The following is a 21,140-nucleotide window of genomic DNA, read 5'->3' on the forward strand; positions in this document are numbered from 1 at the left end:
GAGTCAGGGGAGTCGGGACTAATAGCTTTAGTTTAATCTGGGCGCTTGTGTAAAGCCGTAAACAGAAGCATGACATGTACCTGACAAGACCACCCTTGCAATGTGCCCGGCTGGACAAAGAGAAATGTTTTAAGTCAAACAATGCTGCGGCGCTCTTTGTGTTTGACAGTTTAATAGTTCTCGGAAACTGCACACAAATAAACAATCGTTTTCCTGCATTTCAAAGAACCGTTGCTTCATAACGATAAATAAGCAGTGGGCTAATTATGAACAGATAAACAAATAAGCGGCCTATATTGGCCAAGTCATTGCTTTTTTGGAGTGATTCCCCCATACACGTGAACATATGATCGCCTCATGCAGATTATGAACACAAAAATTCACTTTTTTCCCCAGAGAAATGTAGCAACTTTTCCAGTGAAATACATTTTTTCATAGAAAAGTATGCATGTTTTTCTAGAGAGACGTATGTATTTTTTCCAGACAAATGTCTTTGGAGGGGAGCGTTTATCTAAAGGACATACCACAAAGAGGGGAGCCCCCCCACTGACCCCCAACCCCAGCTCCCTGGACTCTGTTAATCCCACCTGATCCCAGTAAACCAGCCAGGTGTTTGGGATTACCTCCAGCACGGGGGGGGGGGGGGGGGGGGGGGGTTGTTTAACAAATTTTACACGGCTTCGACAAACGATCTCTCGCTCCCCCTTCGGCAAGATCGGACACCCCTGTTAGGAACACAGCCACCCATCTGAGCCTGTTTTGCATACAGTATACACACAGGAGGTGGCCATGCTCACTCCCCACGAGGAACAATGACTTCGGATAACACCTGTGCTGCTATTTAAACTGGCACTACACAGGAACTCAGTGTCACTGGCATTCGAATCAAGCGTTTAATACATGCTGGCATCGAGCAACTGCAGATGTCGGCCTGGTGCAAGCCTTTTGTCTGCGATCAAGCTCCAGACCCTTTCATGCATATCCCGAAAACCAAAGTCTGCCATGAATTCCTTTGCCGATCCCCTGGTGGTGGGTCGTACTAAATGGTGCTGTCGTACTAAAATTGTGACACTCAGACAATTTTCAGGGGGCAGGTCTGTGGGTTGGTCTGAGGAATCTTGACCGGACTCCTACCTCAGTCAGGAAGGAATCGTCACTTGACAAACAATTCACAGCAAGTTGGGTGAGACTGAAGAGAAAGAGAGGTTGCATGGCAACAACATCGGCAACATGGAGGTGACCACAGGAACTTTTGTTTTTAAACTCAGTGAAAATCACCCATTGGTGTGGAAGGCATGTTTTACTCCATTACACAATGAATAGCCCTCTACCTTATATCGCGGGCAGAGAGGCCAGTAAAGAGCACTTGGGCAAGTATATGACCTGTTCAAGGTAGTGCAGAAACGGACCGCAAAGCTCTTCAGCCCCATCAGGGAAGGTGCAACATGGCCCTCAGCAATCAATTCAACATGAGCTTTAACTGAGTCCACAGTCCTCTCTACATTCATCACTGTTAAATTTGAAAGAAAGAAAAAAAAAACATGTGATGCATGGCTCACTTCACCTTGGCCCACTTCACCTTCTGCAGAAGTGCATGCTGGGATAGATATCCACACTTCATATCTGGACCTGTTCTTCCCACGCTGCAGAGACCTCAATCACAAACAAGGAGGGTCACCCGAAAATACGGTCCCTCAAAGATTAGTGCTGTTCAAGATAGCCTTCATTGTGATTAATGGGAAAATGAAATGATGAAGAGTCTTTGGCACTGAAATGCGCTCTGACTGCTGTCTTTGTCCTTAAGAAATGAAAAAAAGGACGGAATGAGGAACGTTTGCAAACATTTTTCAATCAATAGATAATGCTCTCATTTATTAGGACATTTTTGTGCTGCGTTCAAGGTTCCAACTCCACCATTAATTCTTACACAAAGTAAAATCTTTTCTCATGACAAATGAACTTGAAAACTCATTTGAAAAATAGTAAAGTGCACTCAAAATATGGCCCTGATTCTGTCTTGACGTTACCCTTTCTGCTCAGTTCATCATAATTCTGTCCAGTAAAACGAAAAATTGTTTGACTGCAGCTGCTTGGAGATGTGGCACCACATCGCTCAACTGTTTATAACATCATTAAATACTTATCAATATTTATAAATACATTTGGCCATATTTTCTTGCACACATAACTGCTGCATTACAATACTGGAGCAGAGCATCACTTTTACATGACTAACCTATTGTATCATGCGGATGCAATGCCATTATTAAATCCAAGTGACTTTTGGAGCGAGGACCTGCTGAAGACAGGACATCCTCAAATGCATTGTGTTGTGGAGGGGCAGGCAGCACAATGGTGCAACAGTAAGAAGCAGGGCTGCAAAAGTTGCTGGTTTGATTCCCTGGTGGGACACTGCCGTTGTACCACTGGACAAGGTGCTAACCTGAACTGCCTTCATAGTAAATATCACATCTATATAAACGGGTAACGATTAAAAAGTAAGTAAGCTACGCAAGTTGCTCTGTATGAGACCATCTGCTATGCAAGTGTGTTATAATGTAGAGTACTTCACACTGCGGTTGAAAGTATCCACCTGAATAAGATGCAAATACAGCTCCTCAAGGGTGAAAGCAAATCCTCCTGATGACTAGTGAGCACTTCAACAGCAATCTGCATGAGTGCGCAAGGAAAAATAATTATTGAGCAAAAGCCTCCTTAATCTAAACCTTTAACTCCACTGGCTAAAGCCAAGCTCAACATTTCAACAAGCACTGAGATACATAATCTGTCTCTGTATATTTCTCCAGCTCCCAATGACAACAGGCAGTAAAGCTGAACCTCACTCCCTTCCACACGATCGCCGGGTTCGCGCGGGGTGTGTGTGTGTGCGCACGGCTCAGCTGAGGCACAGCAAACCAGCTCAGAAACAACATTCTCACAACGTGTCTGGAACGTTGCGGCACGGGTATCACACTGCACCTACATCCCAGCAGCATTCAAAGTCATGTTTTCAAGGCTTTTCATGATAAACCAGAAAGAGAAACTGCAGGTCAAAGGGATTAATCTGTTTACCGCTAAACCTGCTCTTCTGAGAGCCTGTTTTCCACCAGCGCACACCACCCCTGTTCCCTCTCTCCATCGGCGCGCTCACCAAGTTTGATGAAAAGACAATGCAGGCATGTACGCTTCCTGCCGGGGCAAAGGTTAATGAGTCTGATTGGCCCGCCACGGTTCCAGGCCACACACCGGCACTCGGAAACACAGCGGGCTTCAATTAATGCAAGCGGTGGGAGCAGCCAGGCCACGGCTTCAAAGTGGGTTAGAAGCCAAATGCAGAGGCTTCTAAGGCCGTGAAGCCCGCTACACTGTGCTTTACGGGTACAGCGAGAGACTGATGGCTCCCCTGTAATGCACAGTCTTAGCAAAGGGACTCTACTGCTACAAGAGACCCATGCCGCTCAGCCATTGTCCTGGATTGCTGCAGTGCTGGCAGGCTTTTGTGCCAGCGGGGTACTTGACCACCTCTTTTGAGTAACCACTGCCATGATTAAACAAGTTTAGCCTTCCTCTGCAGTGCTGGGAAACCCTCGAGCCTGAGACATGAGGCGTGAGGCACAGCTTATGATATGATACGTTTCACAAAATGGAGAGAATGATACGAAAAGCCACAAAACAATATTCCCCCGAGAAATAATGCTGATAGGTAATAGAACCACAGTATTAGTAAGTAAATGGATACAGAAATATAAACAGCACTCAAGAGGAGTAATGGACAGATCAAGTAAAGTGAGTAGACATTCCAGTGATTTTTGCAATTTTTTATGGGAAAAAAATGTAGAGTACATTCTGGCCAGCTTTAATCTAAGTGACATGGTAATTTGATTTAGTGGTTAGTTCTCAGGACCACGAAACATTTTGTCATTTTCTGAATTTAAGAAATTCGATGTAAGAATATTTTGTTTCATGCTTGGTGGCAGGCCAAGACTGCAGACGTGAGTCATCCATGTGCAGAGGTTCAGGTCCTTTACTGCAGCCCTTTCACAGGAACACCATTACCAATCCAACGCATGGCAGATGCAGACAAAGATTATACATTCATCTCACACTAACTTCCACATGCACACTTCCCACCTCAACCTCCACATGCTGCAAGTCCTGAACTGCAGAGCCACTGCAGGTGGTGCATTCATTGAAAACAAAAAAATACGACAGATTTCATCACAATGGTAAGAAAAATGGGCCGTACAATACATAATAACAAGACAGTAAATTACAATCCTAAAATGAGCACAAATTAAAATGAGAGGAGCTGCCCAAAAGCAGAAATACACTACATAAAAGTTGCATAATGTTATATAAGAGGGACAAAATTTATCAAGCAAAGCAGGTAATAAAGTTAAAAAGAATATGCTAGAATGGTTTAGCATGCATGTGAATCTCATTCATACAACTGTGACTACTGCTGGGGCTCAAATACAGTATTTACAACAGAGACACGTCATGGAAAATATGATATTTATGCCATACTCACTTCTAAACCCAGCATAAAAACCCACAGTCTGTGAATAAATGGCTCATCTCATCATCTAGCATCCCTTTCTTAACCATCCTTTGCATTATTAGATATTTTTTTTACAATTTTACTTGCAGTAGAAACATTTTATGGATTTTGCTTCCGTTACTCTCACACTTTGCAACCCACTGTCCTTGGAGGCAAAGAGTCACAGTAATTTCAACAAACGATGTATTCACTTGTCCTTACCCTGTTCCATACAGCATATGTGGGAAAATCACAAACACGTCCATTTTTCAGCACACAATAGGTGGGGTTAAAAGGCCATACCATGTTAAAGGTGCAAATTAAAATTAAAGTAGCCAAGTTCTTCACACATTTCTCAAGCATAGAGGAAACAAGTACATGTGCAGTGATGAAGCCATTATTGGGATAAACGGTTCTGAAATGCTCTGCACTCAAGGCACTATGAAAAGAGCTTAGATTATCCCACTGTTGTTAACTGTGAGCAGCAGGTCTCTTTAACGCGAGGACATTTCAGGTTAAAAAAAAAAAAGTCTGGAGATGACCTGGAATGCTTCCTCTGATTCATTTACTTTCCTCAGTATTCACTAGAGGAGGGCAGCAGCCTCTGAAGAACACCGTTATTTCAGTGAGAGGGAGAGAGAGAGAGAGACAGAGAGCATTCAGTTTCTACCAGCCTCTGAATCCTGCAGATAATCGGGGTGAGTGACATTCTTTTCCTTTTTTTTTCCTTTTTTCTTTTTTAATTCCCCTGCCCTCCATTTCACCTCTAACTTTTGGAATCTGAAATTGTACCTTGGGCTCAGGGTGGATGTGCAGCAAACACAAGCTTCTGATATACACACACTCTATCCATGAGTATTTCTCACACTGAAATTCCCAGAGTGCACTAGGAGAGCAATCACTGAACGGAGGATAGGCACATCTCTCTGACATCAGCTGAACGACTCATTGGTCCGTGAGGAGTTTCAACGACAGAACCCCATCCGACAAAACCCACTCCACCCCAGTGGGACAAAGCCAACCAGGTTCTGCTGCTACAGACTCCCAGTCACTGGTGGCAAATGACACAGCACAAACTCAGACCCAGTTCATAATGAGCACCTAAGCCAACTGAGTCACTCAGGACCTGGGGAGAGTGTCATGCTTAATATTCTAGGGACCAGACCAGCAAGCCGAATCATTCCTCTGGGCATTTGGATATAAAGAAACACTGCTTTAAAAAAGTCGGACGTCCTCTCTTCACAGAACTCCAAGGGCTGGCTCCTAAAGACGAGCTTTACGGTATAGTGGAGAATTGATTTGTGTTGCGTGCCAAATGGCAAACACTGAGAAGCAAACGGCTGGTACTTTGAGAGGCCCAGTGGAGCAGGAGAGCGCTGCATGCCAGGGGTCCAGCACTGGCCGAGGCACTGCTTGAAAACTTGCCACTGGGTGGTGGTAACCACGCAGTCCCAAAAAAGGTCACAGCACTCACATCTCGTCTTAACCACAGCCTCCCCTGTCATATCAGGATTGATCATGAACATGCAATTTGTACTTCAATCAGCCAAGTGAGGGAAAGGAAGTTGAACAATTATGCCCCTATTCTAAATCCAATACATCACCAGCAATTTCACTGTTGTAACAGGAGAGCAAACTGCATGTGGAACTGTTTATGGTTTGTCAAGTCAGGTCAAAAAACAAACGATTAAATCGAGTCGGAGTGCGGGAAAATCAAACAGGGATCATTTACTCAAGCGCTTTGTGGAATTCCTGACGAGAAAGGCCAACTGGTAACTCTAACTTTAGGACTATTTCATTACACGCACATTTTGAGCGCAAATATTTAACCTAGAAGACATCATGTCAGATGCAGGGCTGCTTTTTTGGGGGGGAGGCTAAAAAAAGGCACCGATCCGGGGCTGGAAGCGTTCCCTCCAACACATGCACAACAAAAACCGAAACGTACTGGAGCCGCTTAAAAATGCGAATGCCACTGCCATGAAAATAAACATGTCAGAATCGATACGTCTTACGGTTCAGTCCAGAGGACATTCCTCCGAACACTTGAAAAGAAAAATGCGTTCAGTAACGCTGCCCTCATAATTGACTCACGCTGGAGATGAAAAGCCCTCTTCTTGTGGCCTTTTTTTCCTTGACATATCGAAGCTGTTGGGAACACTTTTTGGCAGAAGGCAAAGTCAGTGATTTGAAACCAGGAGGGATAAACAAAGGCAAAACAAAAACAACAGAAAAAAAACCTTTGCTGAGGAACCCTCAGATCCTTCGGAGATTTGTTTTTAATTACTAATCGTTACCGAATTTTTTTGTCCATTGTGTAACGTATCATATGTACTCTGCTCGGCCCTTTGCTTCATCATTCTCCACACTAGCGTTCCAGAAAAAACAAACAGCTTCTGAAAAGGGCCCTCACAGTGAGAGGAAGTGAGACGGGGAAGGAAATCAGTGTGGCACAGTGGTTAGTGCCCAAGACACTCTACAGCGCCCTGCTCCCTCATGGCCAGCTGATCCTGGATCAGAGATCACCGAGCAAGCACTTTGCCTGATGCACTCAGTGCTGATCAGAGATCAGCAGAGATTGTTCAGAGAGGGAACGAGGGAGTCGGTTGGCAACGCTCGCAGAGGATAACAAAGTTTTCTTAGTGAGTAACGTCAGTCACTATGAAGGACGCGTTGGCCTGACGTAAGAAACAGAGCAGTTTTTAATGGGGATTATGTAACACCTGAGGCAGAGCCCCTGTTTGGGAGAGCTCTATTCCCGCCCTCCTCAGTGGTGTGTCCTTCACCCCGGAGGCCACTGGCCCAAAGCGAGAAGCTGTCGGAGGTGCCTCTCCCCCTGATTTATGGGAAGGTCAGGGGAAAGGCGGCATATTTAGTTAGGCTCTGGGAGGAGGGTGGTGGGGGGGGGGGTTCAACGGGGGGGTGGGGGGGGGGCGAGAGAGGGGCTGGAGAGGGCTGAGGTGTGCAGTTCAAACATAGGGGTGTGTTTACTCTGTGCGTTGAGACCCTCACTGTTTTCCTCAGCCTGCCCCCCTGCACCCCCCCCCCCCCCCCCCCCCCCTATCCAGACACTCTCCTCTCAGGGGGCCAGAAAAATCCCTGCTCTAGAAATAGACTTCCTCCCCCAAGTCGGGGAGAGTGCCGGGACACCAGCAGGGGCAGCCAGAATGGCCTTGTTGTTGCAGCTCAGGTGCCGGTGCAGGTCGGATCGGGTCCCCGGAAACCTGCAGCGTCTGATCAATCACACACTGCTGTGTACCTTCGTGTTGACGCCTGAATACACTGATCAGTTATCGGTTCAGCTGAGGGGCATGACTTTGGTCTACACCCTTTGGGATTACAGAATTACGCCTACATGCTACAATTAATGGATCTATAAGTCCAGAAACACACGACCAATCAGAATGTCACAAAAAATAACAAGTGGTAACAGATTGTTTTGTTTCAAAATAAAGGATACCAGGCTCCCCTGGTAAATTCCTTTCAGTCAGCCTGAGCCACAACAGGTTTTGCTAACCACACATTCTTGTGTCAGCACCACGCAGCAGCAGTGGCCCATCGTCACTGTCATGCACCAGCTCTTACCAGCAGGCTTCGGCCGCACTTTCACCAAGAAGTTAAAATGTCACTGAATCAGAAAAAAAAACAAAGAAACCTGCGCTGAATTCCAGGTACTCTGTGCTGGAAGAGCAGGGTGCCGGTGGGGCGGAGGCCCGGTCTTCAGCCCCACTCGCGGGGCTGTCACTGTAGGGCAGTGTTGTGCTTGGAGAGGAGGACAGAGGGTTGGTGTGAGACCTGGCTGGCGGTGACGGGACAGCGCCACACGTTGCGCGCCGCCTCATAGGCTACCAGTCGGGCAGAGGCGCGGCGGCCCAGGGGTTTGATGAAATGCAGACGTCAACATGGGTGCAGAATTTAGCATCTCCCTCCCCGCAAATCCCTTGCAGCTAATGAAGGGACACACTGTTTGTTGTCCCGCGAGCTTGTAAAACAGCAAGTGAAAATATCGGCTGCTTCCACGAGGCTATTTTCACTCGGGCTTCAGGCTCCCTAAATGTTTTGGCGTCAGCACTGCTGACTGATCAAGGACTTGGGTCCAAAAACAATGACTTCCCAACTTCAAACCTACGTTCCTCTTTAGTTTGGGTACCAGCTGCGCAGAAAATAAAACACATCTTAAGACAGGGGAAAGGGAAGCAGGAAAATGCAGAAAGAGCGAACATAAACTCGTCTGACCTTCTTTAAAATTACCATCACGAACTCGCTAGTTTGAAGATGCAGTATTTTTTTTCTATATTACAGTCCGAGGTTGTGATAGAACACAAACTAAATAAAACATCACTGGTAATGAGAATGTCATTGCTCTCTACCGCTTTATAGAGAGCAACGTAGCACTGAGCAGATCATACACACTCACTCATAGACAACCCCCCCCCCCCAAAAAAAAAATGCATTCCTGCTACAGTTCCATAAATGTTAGCATTCTGCAAAGTATGATTTTAATTATATCAATAAGCCCCAAAATTCACTGCGCAATACTCTTGTAATTAATAAAGAATTCTCGAGAAGTTTCGAGAGAGCATTAGCAACAATAACACTGGTCTTTGGGACTAAGGCACTCCGTCTCCCAGCCACAGCTTTCCCATGTCAGTATGCAGCAGGCTACATTGTAATCACACTGTCAAATCAGTGGAGCAGCAGACTCAAAACGGAGCAACAATTGCGCAATCAATATTTCCTGACAGGTAATTAGGGCTTTGCAGCCGCAACTGAACTGAAGGCTGTAATGCTTAGGCCAGACAACTGAATGCAGGAGTGCGAGCAAAGGGACAACGTTGCTCTGGGGCAGAGCATATATTTTTTGCTCATTGTTCGGATTCACCGATTTCAAATCAACGACGTTAGCTGTCACATTCTGAAGAGAGCAAGAGGAAAAGCAACAAAAACAATTTAAGGGCGCATACCGTGGGTGGGAAAGATGTAAGAGCTTTGTGTCAGGAGGAGCTAAGGGGCAGTCTGTCCACTGCCTGCATTTGCGTACTAAGGTGTAATGTGGGGGGAGGCTTCAAAGGTAAGCTCGGTTGAAGACGACCCCAAAAACAGATGAGGTGCGGTGAGGTGGGGCCGGGGTGGTGGGTATGCCAGATGCATGCCTGCCAAGCTCCCACCAGCCCCTCCTGTTTGTGAAGCACTTCCACCCTTATCTGATTTGTCCTCCAGTTCCGCCATCCTTTCTCCCCAACTTCAAAAAGCACGAAGGCTGCCTTTCTTCTCCCATTATAAAAGGCAGTAGCTGCGGAGAGAGATTTGGGACCCCCTCGGCGTGCAACTTGCTGCTGGGATCTCTTGTTATGTGTTGTCTCAACTACTAAATTTACATGCTCACAAAGCAGCCCTCTCCCCCTCTGACAGGGCGCAGTTGCTTTGCATGGTGGCTTTGTGTGTTCCGCACAAAAAAAAAAAAAAAAAAAAATGTAACAGCAGGAACCCAAAAGTACATGGGCATTTTGGAGACCACTGCTGTTCAAATAATATGTCACTCCTTTTTCCCTGCAATTTCCTTTTCCAGCAGTTTAGTAGAGAGATTCTGTCCCGGTGGACACAATTGGCGAAAGCGAATGGTTTTTTGTGCATGCTGCGTGGCGGATCATTCGTCGGGACCGCAGAGAGCAGCTCTGGTTTTGTCTGCACGCACTGAGAGCTACAGAGGGGAGCCAGTGCCACACATCAATGTTTGGGTATATGTCACGCCGCTGTGCTTCGGACAGCCTTTCCGCACAATGCACAGAAATTCCTCCACTGAAATGACTATTAAAGTAATTAAGTAAATGAGCACTTTTAAACGGAGAACCGCCTGCGGTGTCACTCTACAAGCGTGGCCAGCTCCTGCCCTTTATTTTCCCTGACATAATCTTTAAACCTTCACATTTCAGTGGCATTTTGACACTGTAAAACACCATGGGGCAGCTAAATACAAAAATATGATTTGAATTATGTCCCCTCCTACCAGCGATATCCATTTTCACATAGCATTTGGGTGACTGGCATTTCTCCTGGGTTGGCAACTGAAATTTACAGTTTTCTCAACTTCTGGCTCCGGATGATATTTTTATACACATACAGGGTGGCAATTAGTGTTACAAACTTATATTTATACAGCAACAGAAACTGACATGACACTCTCCCCTGTGCACACAGTAATTAAACTTATTGACTGCTGCTTTAGCAAAATGGTTCACAGATACCAATTATAACAGAGGGCAACATGGCAATTAGAGCTGAAGTGTGAGTCTGATATTTTTAGCTGCTTCCTGGTGTGTAAAAGGTAGTATGAACTGAAAGGGACTCTGCGCAAAGCCAGGGGGTATGGATTCTTATCAGGAACATACCACTACTGTATGTCAGGTAAGGGAATCTGACAGGCTGTATTACACTGTACTGTGTGCTGATCTCTGAAAGTGACATTCACTATTATAGAGAAAGATTTGGGAAGGAGGGTCAGGAATTGCTGTGCACCACTAAACATTTCAATCAAGTGTCACCAGATACCGGTTTCTCAATGGCTGACCACTACCAATATGCACATGAGAAGGACAAGAACGACATATAATTGTACACCTCCACTACCCTTCTGAAAGCTATCTCAATGCATGGAACTGCTGGCCATAAATATGGATGCTAAAGATGCATGACTTCGTCAAGCTAATCTGTACCACATCTGACATTCTGTCCCCTGTTGTAACACGATAAAATTAAAATCAGAGCTGGAAGAAAAGCCTGGATTTCAACCGCGCTCGGCTGAAGTGGATTTGAGCTGAGGATGTGGAGCAGAAAGATTCTGACTGCAAATTATATGAACTCACGCTACACTGGAAGTTATGACACGAGGCGGACGAAAAGCAGCGGATATATCCCAGCACGGTTTAAGGCAACCAGTTGATACAGGATGCTAATAATAAATGAATTTCATTTTTTGCTCAATGATCTCACGCTGCTTCGCTGCAAGGAGGAGGCAGAGTGACTCACCTCAGCCATCAGCAGTGTGTAGCACCCACCTGGGTGATGCACAGCAGCCATTTCGCAGCAGAACGCTCACCACACATCAGCCGAGGTGGAGAGGGAGGGAGTTATTGAGCCAGTGTAACCTGGGAATGATTAGACCTCCAGTTTGGGAACTCTGCCAGGACACCAGAGAATCTCCTGTTCTTTTCAATAAAATGGGGGTCTTTAATGATCACAGTGATAGTCAGGACATCTCACTGCTCATCTGAAGCACACAATCTCCTGCACCAAAGTGTCCCCATGTTATGGGTGCTGTCCCACTGTTAATGGGTCATTGGTTTTCTACTTCATTCAAAGGGAACAGTACCTTCTTGAGGTACACAAACACCATGTTTTCTCAAGAACCTGGTTTCCCCAGGAAATCTTCCATCCAAGTACTAACCAAACCCAAGTCAACTTCAGCTACTTCATGGGAGGGGGGGTACAGAGGTCAAGGGCAACAGCTGGTGCCGCTTAATACATTTTTTTTTTAATTTCTCATCTAACAGATGGAAACGAGTCGGAATGCGAATATGAAGTAACATCTTCCTAAAATCATTCTGTGTTTCAGCGGACACGCCAGCACTTCCCACATCCTGAGGACTGAGGAAGTATCATTTTCATCAATGCCGTCATCATGGTTTCATCTCGGAAAGAATTAGCCAAGCCCCGCTGAATAAAGTATTTTTTTTATCGAATTCCTTGAAGTGTTTGGTTTTTCCATTACTAAGCAAAATAGGAGCATTTCCTTCCATTTACAGCACTCCCTAAAGCTGGTGCTAGCCTCCAGGAATGTAAACACAGCGGTCTGTAAACAAGTCCCCTTCTTTTCCTCAGAAAAAGCCCCGGCCACTGCAGGCCAGTTTAATGACAGCCCTTCCCAGCCCAATGACATGAAAAAACAAAACAACGCCTCAAGGTGAGGAGGCAGCCGCGTTATTGGGCCCGAGAGGAAACGGTAAGGAATACAATGCTGAGCTTTATTTCCGCTCGGTGCTTTGGGGCGCCGGAGGACAGGAGGAGGAGGAGGACAAGGAGGAGGCGAAACCCCACAGATACTCCTGGATCGCGCCACCGCCAATCAGTGACTCACAGAACAAAACAAATGGAGGGGATTAATGATCTGAGGCTCGGCCCAGCTGTCCGCTCCGCGGAGGAGCGGGGCTCTCTTCGCTCCCTTAGAGGCCGTCGCGCCAGGCTATCAGCGCTCAGAAATCAGCCCGACGAGAGACTCGGGCCCCGGCTCAGTGTACCATCAACTGTGTGCCTGCGCTCCCCTGTGCACGCTGTCATCACCTCCCCATCCGCCCCAGAACAAAGGGCAGCTCCAGCCGGCCCAGCACGGCTCCAGGGGAAAATTATTACAGGCCTCATTTGAAACACGCTGTTTACATTACGCTGCAATGAAGAAATGGCTTCTAAGAGCTTTGGGGGTCAGCGAGAGTGTCTGCGTGCGTGTCTGTGTGTGTGTGTGTGCGTGCGTGTGTGTGTGTGTGTGTGTGCATGTAGGGGTGGGGGGTGTTTGTTGTTCAACATGCATTGTGCATGTTTTTTTGGTTGTAGAGATGGGCTTTGGGGAGGGATAGAAGGTGGTGGAAAGGGGAACCGAAAAGTCACATGAACAGAACTGTGGTGTGCAGTGGGCCCGGTGCTGCTGACACTAGCTCCCCAGCTTGGGCCTAAAGAGAAGGTAGAAGTGGAGGATCCAAAGACTTCACAGCCTACCTCAGATTGGTATGTTATGGTAGAGACCAGCCATGGCCTGTGCCTTCCAAAGAAGAATCGGGTACTACAAGACATTCTTCAACTTTTCCCCAACCCACAAAATAGCCAGTCAGCTTTTGCAAACTTATACCTTGAGTCAATAAAACAGTTGCATATTGCTCTGCACCCAATTCCACTTTATAATCCTTTCCCCTGTCTGAGAACATTGAGGAATGGCAAACAGTTTGCTCTGATTACAGTGAACAGTGTTTTCCTTAGAGTGCAACAAACACCTTAGAGCAAACAGCAGCCTTGCTTTTCTTCAGCTCAGAAACAAGAAGAAGAAAAAAGGCCGTGAGGAGCAGAATGCTACAGCATGCATTCAACCACGTCGATCAACGCTTTCAACAAGAGAGTTTTCACTTGGTATGCTTTGGCCATTTTCAGACTGATAGAGAGAATGATATTAGTAACCAAGAGGAGTAGAGCTGCTAAGAACAAGAATGCCTGATTGATGAATTCGTAACTTGTAGTGGGGCGGGCTGGTGGGTGTGTGGGTATGTGTGTGTTGGTGAAGCTGTTCATCAGAAACTCCACACAAACAAAATAACATTTTCACCCGTACCCCACTGGTATGGGACGATGGGGGCTTGGCGTACCATCACAGCCACGCTGAAACCTGCAGTTAAAGCACTATGTTATTGGAAAAGGCTTCCAGGTTTTTATAAGTGCCTGCAAACACGAGTGTCTGCTGCCCGGGATGGCAGACTTGCTGACTGGGGCCATACTGCCGAAGAATCTCCACAGCAACTGAAAACAATGAAAGCATGATGGACAAAGAGGAGTTGAAGTGCGCAGGGTGTGCGCTGCCAAAGCGAACGTGTTTATGAGGGACGGTCATACTCCATGTCTAAACAGCGGATTATATTTAAGTGCTTTTTCCTTGTACAGACAGCCCCAAAAATTCTGATATGAGCTGATATAAAATCCCTCTAAAGCTTCTGCCCCATAAAAAAGGAGAAAAGAAAACTATAGTGCAAGTCTGATCTGCAGCTGTGTCATGATCACAAGCAGAAACTAAAAGAGAAAATGGTCCACATTATTTTCTGCATTTTCACTGTGTCTTGCCTAAAAAGGAACAAAACCACTTTTCAACCAGCTATGATAGGATAGGATACAATAAACCTACACAGTGACACATATTTTTGTCATAGGAAGGCTCAGAGCTCAAAGTAGTCTCTAAATGTTGAATAGAGTGAATTATAAGCAAACAGCCATGACGGTGGGTGCTGTCTCTTTCAGCCAATCAGAACCGCTTTACAAAGGGTCTTGATGACATCTCGGATGACTCCAATTTCTTGGGTACTGAGCTCCTGTAGGCAGGAAGCTGGGAATCAATCCTGTTTCTAACAAGAAAATGGTGACACGGGTGAAAGAAGGAAGTGAGTAAATTTCACAGCACACGGAGACAGACAGACTTCTCCAAGGCAGGAGACTGTACACGACATCAAAGGAGTATCCTTGGCTTTTTACATCTTATTCTGTCATTTCGAGCTTGGCTCAAAATGAAAATCAAATGGATTTGTTTGGCTTTAAGGTCAGAGAAGCACCACCTCACTCAAGGCTTCGCAGGCTGGGGTTTATTCTTGTCATGAAGCAAGCCGCCTCATCAGCGCGTTATGAAAGAAACATGGCCTTTTCCTTTCCTGCCTCCAAAGATGGAAGGGAGGTCTGCACATCACTCCCATGTTTCATCATCAGTCCGACTGCACTTTTCAAAACCACTTGCAATCAAACGCCGCAACACAACTGATCAGAGGGTAAGTTGTGACACACAAGTGAGACTGACAGCTGATGTGTACCGCATCAACAATCACCTCAAAAACAACTATGATGGGCATGAACTCCATCCAGTTATAATGCAATAACCTGCTTTTTTTTGCCATGGGAACTAAGGACTCTAAATTGTGCTGCATATCGGGTATCTAACATAACAGCCGCGCTCAGACAACCGCAATAACATGTAGGCAAACAGAGCCGGGCTGTTATTTCAGCCTGCTACATGACGCACAAATCCCACCGGTGGGTCACCTTAATGGAGCTATAAACACACTGCTCCTGGGGCTCACCTGGAGCAACACATGAAGCACGGCAATACAGCAGGAAAGGCAGCTGACACAGAAACGGAGATGAGACCAAGGAACAGCGCGCCGTATCATCAATAAACCACTGATACGGGGGAATGAGCTGCCAGATGCCGCACCCGCTCCCAAGAAACAAAGCAGCGGTTATGGCTTTGTTACATTCTGCGGCACGTGCACATTTTCAATCAGCACGGCTCCCACAATGCCTTGCTTCCCACTGCGACACCCATCGCGCTTCCACACGGATGGCAGGCCCCCTCATCTCCTTTCACGTTCCCAGCGACTGATAAAGAACGTTCAGCGGGAGAGATCACACCTGTGATCAAACACGCTGACATGCTGCTTAAAAGCTCCAGCAGCACTAGCACAGTTTTTCCACACCCTGCCTTAAAAAAAAAAAAATGCGTATGACATGGTGACAGATGCCAGCTGCCACACGTGATCCTTCTTCGAGGGTTTGAAGTTTCTGCAGTGGCTGTGAGCGATTCGATACGGCGCTCAGGTCTGATTTAACCGGTCGGCTTGTACGGTAGCAAGCATTTTCTCATGGGCTGACCTGCTGCAGACCTCAGTGCTCAGTCTAGCCACTCTAGAGACTGCTCTAGTCTCCTCACCTCTGAGTCATTGATTTAAGCACATCTTCTAGGATTTTCACACAATGCTGAGGTTTAGGCTGACCCCTGCTAATAAATCAATTAAAACTATTAGTGGAAATTAACATTAAATGTGGCCTTTGATTAAATTTCCTACTTAAAGAGGAAAAAGGGGTGTGAATTTTGATTGAAAGGAGGCATCAGTGTATAGCCCATTTCACCTTGTGCACTCCTTCATCACTGGAGGTAGATGCACACACACACACACACACACACCCACATGCGTGAAGGTAAAACACAACTCTGATTCTCAACAAGACGGTGCACTGAGGACGTGGTCTGCATTACTGAGAAGGCCAGCTCAACACCTCGTTATTGTGTTTCTGAATCTCAACCGCACAGCAACCACAGAGGGAACGGCAGAGTTTGTTGTGAACACCCTGTAATGAGAACGTTAGCATAACCAGGGCTTACGACTACAAAAGATGGGGTAACTTTATCAAATGAAAAAGGAAAAAATGGGGACAAAAAGCAAACAAAACTGAAAAATGAGGGTGGGGTTGGGGGGCAGGGGCAGTGGGTCAGGGGGAGGGGTGAGGAATTGAGAAGACACCCCCCACCACCATCACTACTTCCACCCCCCCGCCCCCTGCCTTTGGGGAGTGCATGACTTCCAGGTATACCTCCCACTGTTGCCCCCTCATTCGCTGCGTGTTTTCACAGCTCCGGCCATTCCCACACCGCCCCTGCCACGGCTCCATCCCGCAGAGTCCCTCCATGTCAGGCCCTCAGCCAGGGGAGCATAGGTTACACCAACACAGCCACTGCCAGCATGTCATCTCGCCTCTGCCGGTTGCCTTGGTGCCGTGTCACCGCGGGCTCCTGTCGGGCTCAGAGACAATTGGCCAGTTCCCTCTCTCGCACCGGAGAGCGCCCTCGCAGCAATCCCTCGCCAGCCACAGAGAGACGGTCTCCTTTTTCTCTGCCTCTTTCCTCCTCCTTCACCACCTGCCCCTTGTTTAACTATTTATTTATTTATTTGAGTGTTTTTACAAGGGAGTCCCATTCATTCCTTTGAACACCAATTTGTAATTAAGCCAACAGTGCTGAAAGATGCAGTGGCTTGTTGCAAACATCTGTGTTAGACAAATATTGATTGAACAAATTGTGCCCTTTAATTTGTCATTGTCCAGCATGTCTCCCTCTCTTTCTCTCCCTCTCTTTCTCCCTCTCCCACGTTGACTGTCGACGATTATTGGATGGGATAGATTTTGTACACTTTCAGATCTGGTTCAGTCCTTCAACCTGACCGAGTCAGACTGTTTCTTGGTCCCGAGTCAATCAGATCTGCTGCTCTTGCCACACTGTATTTCCCACAATGCTCTCTGAGTAGAGAAGCTTTTTCACACAGTCCACTTCATGGATGCCTGTCATCTCATCAGTGGCAAACTCCACATAATGTTCTGTGCAGCGCAAAACATCAGACGTCAATGACAGCAATGACAATCCTGGTCTTAAGTGCTCTTTGCAGAAGCATCTCCCTCGTCTGGCATGACCGTGTAGGGCCATTTGCCTAAGCGGAGCCATCACATACTCCCATAAGACGGAGGGAGCTGTCAATCTATGCGCAACTGCACAATCTAAACAGGGTGGACACGCACGGTACAGAGCCCCCATGGGGTCCTGACAAAATTACTAGAACAGCAGGAGGGCACCATTTCAGGAGCGCAGATCACCAAGACTGTGGCTGGGCTTAAATCATGTCCCTGCAGCAAGGCATCCACACAGTCCCTGAGCACTGCAAACCGGGCAGGTACACGGCTATGTGCAATGCCGCCGGTGCCATTTTCACATGTCCCTCATTAACAGGTGCATGTCGGTGCAGAAATGGCACAGTTACCTTTGTGCCCCCCGACAACAAAACTTGTGTAACCAATGTTGCGGAAAATTGAAAAAGGGAGTTCTAATTGCAAAATGTAAATATTGGGTTTTCCCACAAGCAGGGGCGGACCACCCAGGGTGCAAAACAGTCATTTTTCCCCCCTTCCCTTGCTCCTTGACGGACCGGGCAATGTCTTTTTGTGTGCCTGAGTGTGAAGCATCATCAAACATGCTTTCCCACAATGAGCCATGGTGACTGACACACAGAAATATTTCGAGCCCTTCTGACAGCATGTAGCACCACAAAAAAGCATCAGCTATCAACTATCCAGTCACTGGCTTGATAAGCCTTTCTTTTCCTGGGTTGGGTTGTTTAATCAAAGACATGAATAGCACATAAAATCCTGAACATGAGTCAGTGTGTGTTCTCAACATTGTTTTACAATTGTTTCATCACTGTCATTGTAATAATAATTACTGCCTTATAAAGGGCATTTCCCTCTCACTTGATTATATCTGAAGAACACTGCATTCCTAAATCAGAATAAGACTGCATGCACAACCTGGGTGGAGTGGCTGAGACCATACTAGTCTAAAAGACAGCACTCACAGGTAGGTTTAGACGAGTGTCACAGACTAGTGTCAAATGCTTAGACTAATAGTGACAAATGCGTTTTAACGGTCTTAAATCAGTGTAAAATTATTCAACGGATAACCTATAATGGTTCACTTGTATTGCAGGGTCGGACAACTAACCAAGTAATATCTTAATGACTGGCGTAAAATAATACAATAAAAATAATAAAATATAGGAGACACTTAAATTGCTTGTGTGGACCGGTCAAGAAACAGGTGAGTAATTGTTATAATTACTGTATATATATATATATATATATATATATATATATATATATATATATATATATATATATATATATATATAGTGTAATAATTAGTTTAAAGACTGCGGAACCACGAACTGGAAACTGACAAAGATGTTAAAAGGGATGCAACGAGTGTTTAAATGAGAAGGTCAACTGCGGCTCAACTGGTGCAAGTTCTCAACACGGGTGACACCGTGGTAATTTTTTTAAATAAACTTATTTATCACAGTACTCGATATGGTGACGTGTGTACATGGTGAGCAATAATGTGCTTTACTCCGTAGTTAAATTTTAACAATTTACAAAAGGAATGCGTCGCGCATTTTTATACAACAGCCCAGTATGTGAGGAATTCCACTAAATTCGCTAATATTAAGCACAGTATTGATGGGTACGAACACACTGTTCTCTTTAAAAGTTTCAGCCTCGGCGACTGCAGTGTCATAAACTGCGTGAAGTTTCTCATTCCGCTTTTATCTGTCTTCTCAGCAGTGCAGACTGTAACAGATTACCTATTCATTAGTTCAACAAAAGCATTATTTACTAGCCATTGGAAAAGAATTCGCATTTCCTTTATCCCATGCACCGGAGAACTGTGTACGTTAAACGCGTAAAGACAGCAAACACATACATGCGCCACAAAATCATGAACAACATCACAGCACCGAAACAATTATCAGAAGAAAAAAACTTACCTTGAGTGGATTTGCTGCCCAAAGCGCGAGCTGGCTGTTGGACAAAGGCAACCAGGCAGAAACCTACTAATCCAATGCTAGCGCGCATTATAACGTGCGTGTACATATTGCGTGCATAGATTAAAACACCCTCTGTATGTAACGCGTTAAACAAGAGCAAGCGAACGGGATTTCTAGAGTGATCAACAAAAAGTGAATATTCCTCTCTTCTTTAGCCGCTACTCAGGTTTATGTACTCCTCCCCCCTATATTTATCTATTTTATTTCAAAAGCTCGGGTATTGTGGGGTGCCCGCCTATGTGCAGCACTGGAAACACGGAGTTCTGTGATCATGTTCGACCCCAACCAATTTCAATATATAAGAGCGAGAGAGAGAGAGGGCAGAGAGAGATAGAGTGAAGACGAGAAGAGGAAGGGGGAGGAGAGATGAAGATTCGCGCATTTCTCCAGTCCTTGCTCTCGCTCTCCCTCTCTCTTTCTCCAACTACTTGCAAGGATTTCTTTTTCTGCAGGAATTTACAATCAGCTGCTGGTTGGACCGTAGTGGGGGTTGCCATGGAAACGGCTTCCGTGGGCGAGAGGTCAGACTCCGGGACCATGTGCAATCAATGGATCAGTGCGAGCTGCGCCCTACGTCCAGACCAAACAAACGTTACGGCCGGGACACTTTTTTCCCCGAGAGACTAGAGGGGAAAACAGGAGAACCCCAATTTTTACAAATGCATGTGCAAATATTGTTATTAAACTCGTAATTTCTAGGTGGAATGTTCTATTTTTGTTCTGAGACCAATAGCCATATATATAATTAATAGTGGGAGGTTAAAATTTAAAATTCTATTAGTCTCTCTCTTCACCCCTGAATGATACCTCTAAAAGATCTATCGTTTCTTATAAACAGTGAAATAACGTAGTTATCCACCATGATTTCCTTGGACGTTGCTCTGTCTTTTACTTTTGTGACAGAAGCGTTTGGGCACCCGACGGAAGAAAATCTCCAACAAAAAGTATTGGATTCTCAGAGCATCACAAGCTAACACTGTTCGTGCCCCTGCGTGTCGACCGCACAAGCTCAGTGATTGTACTTACAAAGCATCGTAAACTACACAATAACGTAACCTCACGCCCTGGAGTGACGCTAAATCATGCATATATTGTGCTCCAGTAATTGTTTTGTTTGTTTCGCTTTTACTGCACTGATAAATAATCACTTATGTTTCTTCAGTCCAGATGTTACATTGTGCCTGGCATAAAGAAAGACGTTATAATGGTATCTCGGAGATACAAGTAAAGAATAGAAGTCTTACATTGGAGGGAACGCCGAAATTGCAGCCTAATTACGCCATTTCCCTCATGTATTTCTGCAACTTCCAAAAAATGCCCAACTCTGCTGTAAGGAATTAATCATGTGCGCTTGCAGTAATTAAACTGTGCTCTGAATCTGCTGAAATATGGACCTCCTTACATTTCTTATCAACCCTTTAGGTTGTCTTGCTTTCTGAATGTTCCTTTCTTTATTTCTTATTATTTGTACACTGCTGTGTATTGCTCAGCCCTGCATTGTTTCTCAAACTCAGAATACCTCCCCTCACACACACACACACACACACACACACACACACACACTCACATATGTGAGCAGACACACCTACACACACATA

The 21,140-nt window shown here is 45.8% G+C and overlaps 1 protein-coding gene across 2 annotated transcripts in view; it reads right to left on the reverse strand.

The window, feature by feature from the left end:
• Positions 1 to 19,855, reverse strand: part of scube3 (signal peptide, CUB domain, EGF-like 3) — a 93,194-nt gene extending 73,339 nt beyond the window's left edge. For both annotated transcript variants that reach the window (XM_036533145.1, XM_036533144.1), the window contains exon 1: positions 19,483 to 19,855. In XM_036533145.1, coding sequence (XP_036389038.1) covers positions 19,483 to 19,588 — 106 coding nt within the window. In that variant the 5' untranslated portion in view covers positions 19,589 to 19,855. The remainder of the gene's footprint in view (positions 1 to 19,482) is intronic.
• Positions 19,856 to 21,140: the final 1,285 nt, after the last annotated feature.

This window comes from Megalops cyprinoides, chromosome 7, assembly GCF_013368585.1.
Source record: "Megalops cyprinoides isolate fMegCyp1 chromosome 7, fMegCyp1.pri, whole genome shotgun sequence".
Lineage (NCBI taxonomy): Eukaryota > Metazoa > Chordata > Actinopteri > Elopiformes > Megalopidae > Megalops > Megalops cyprinoides.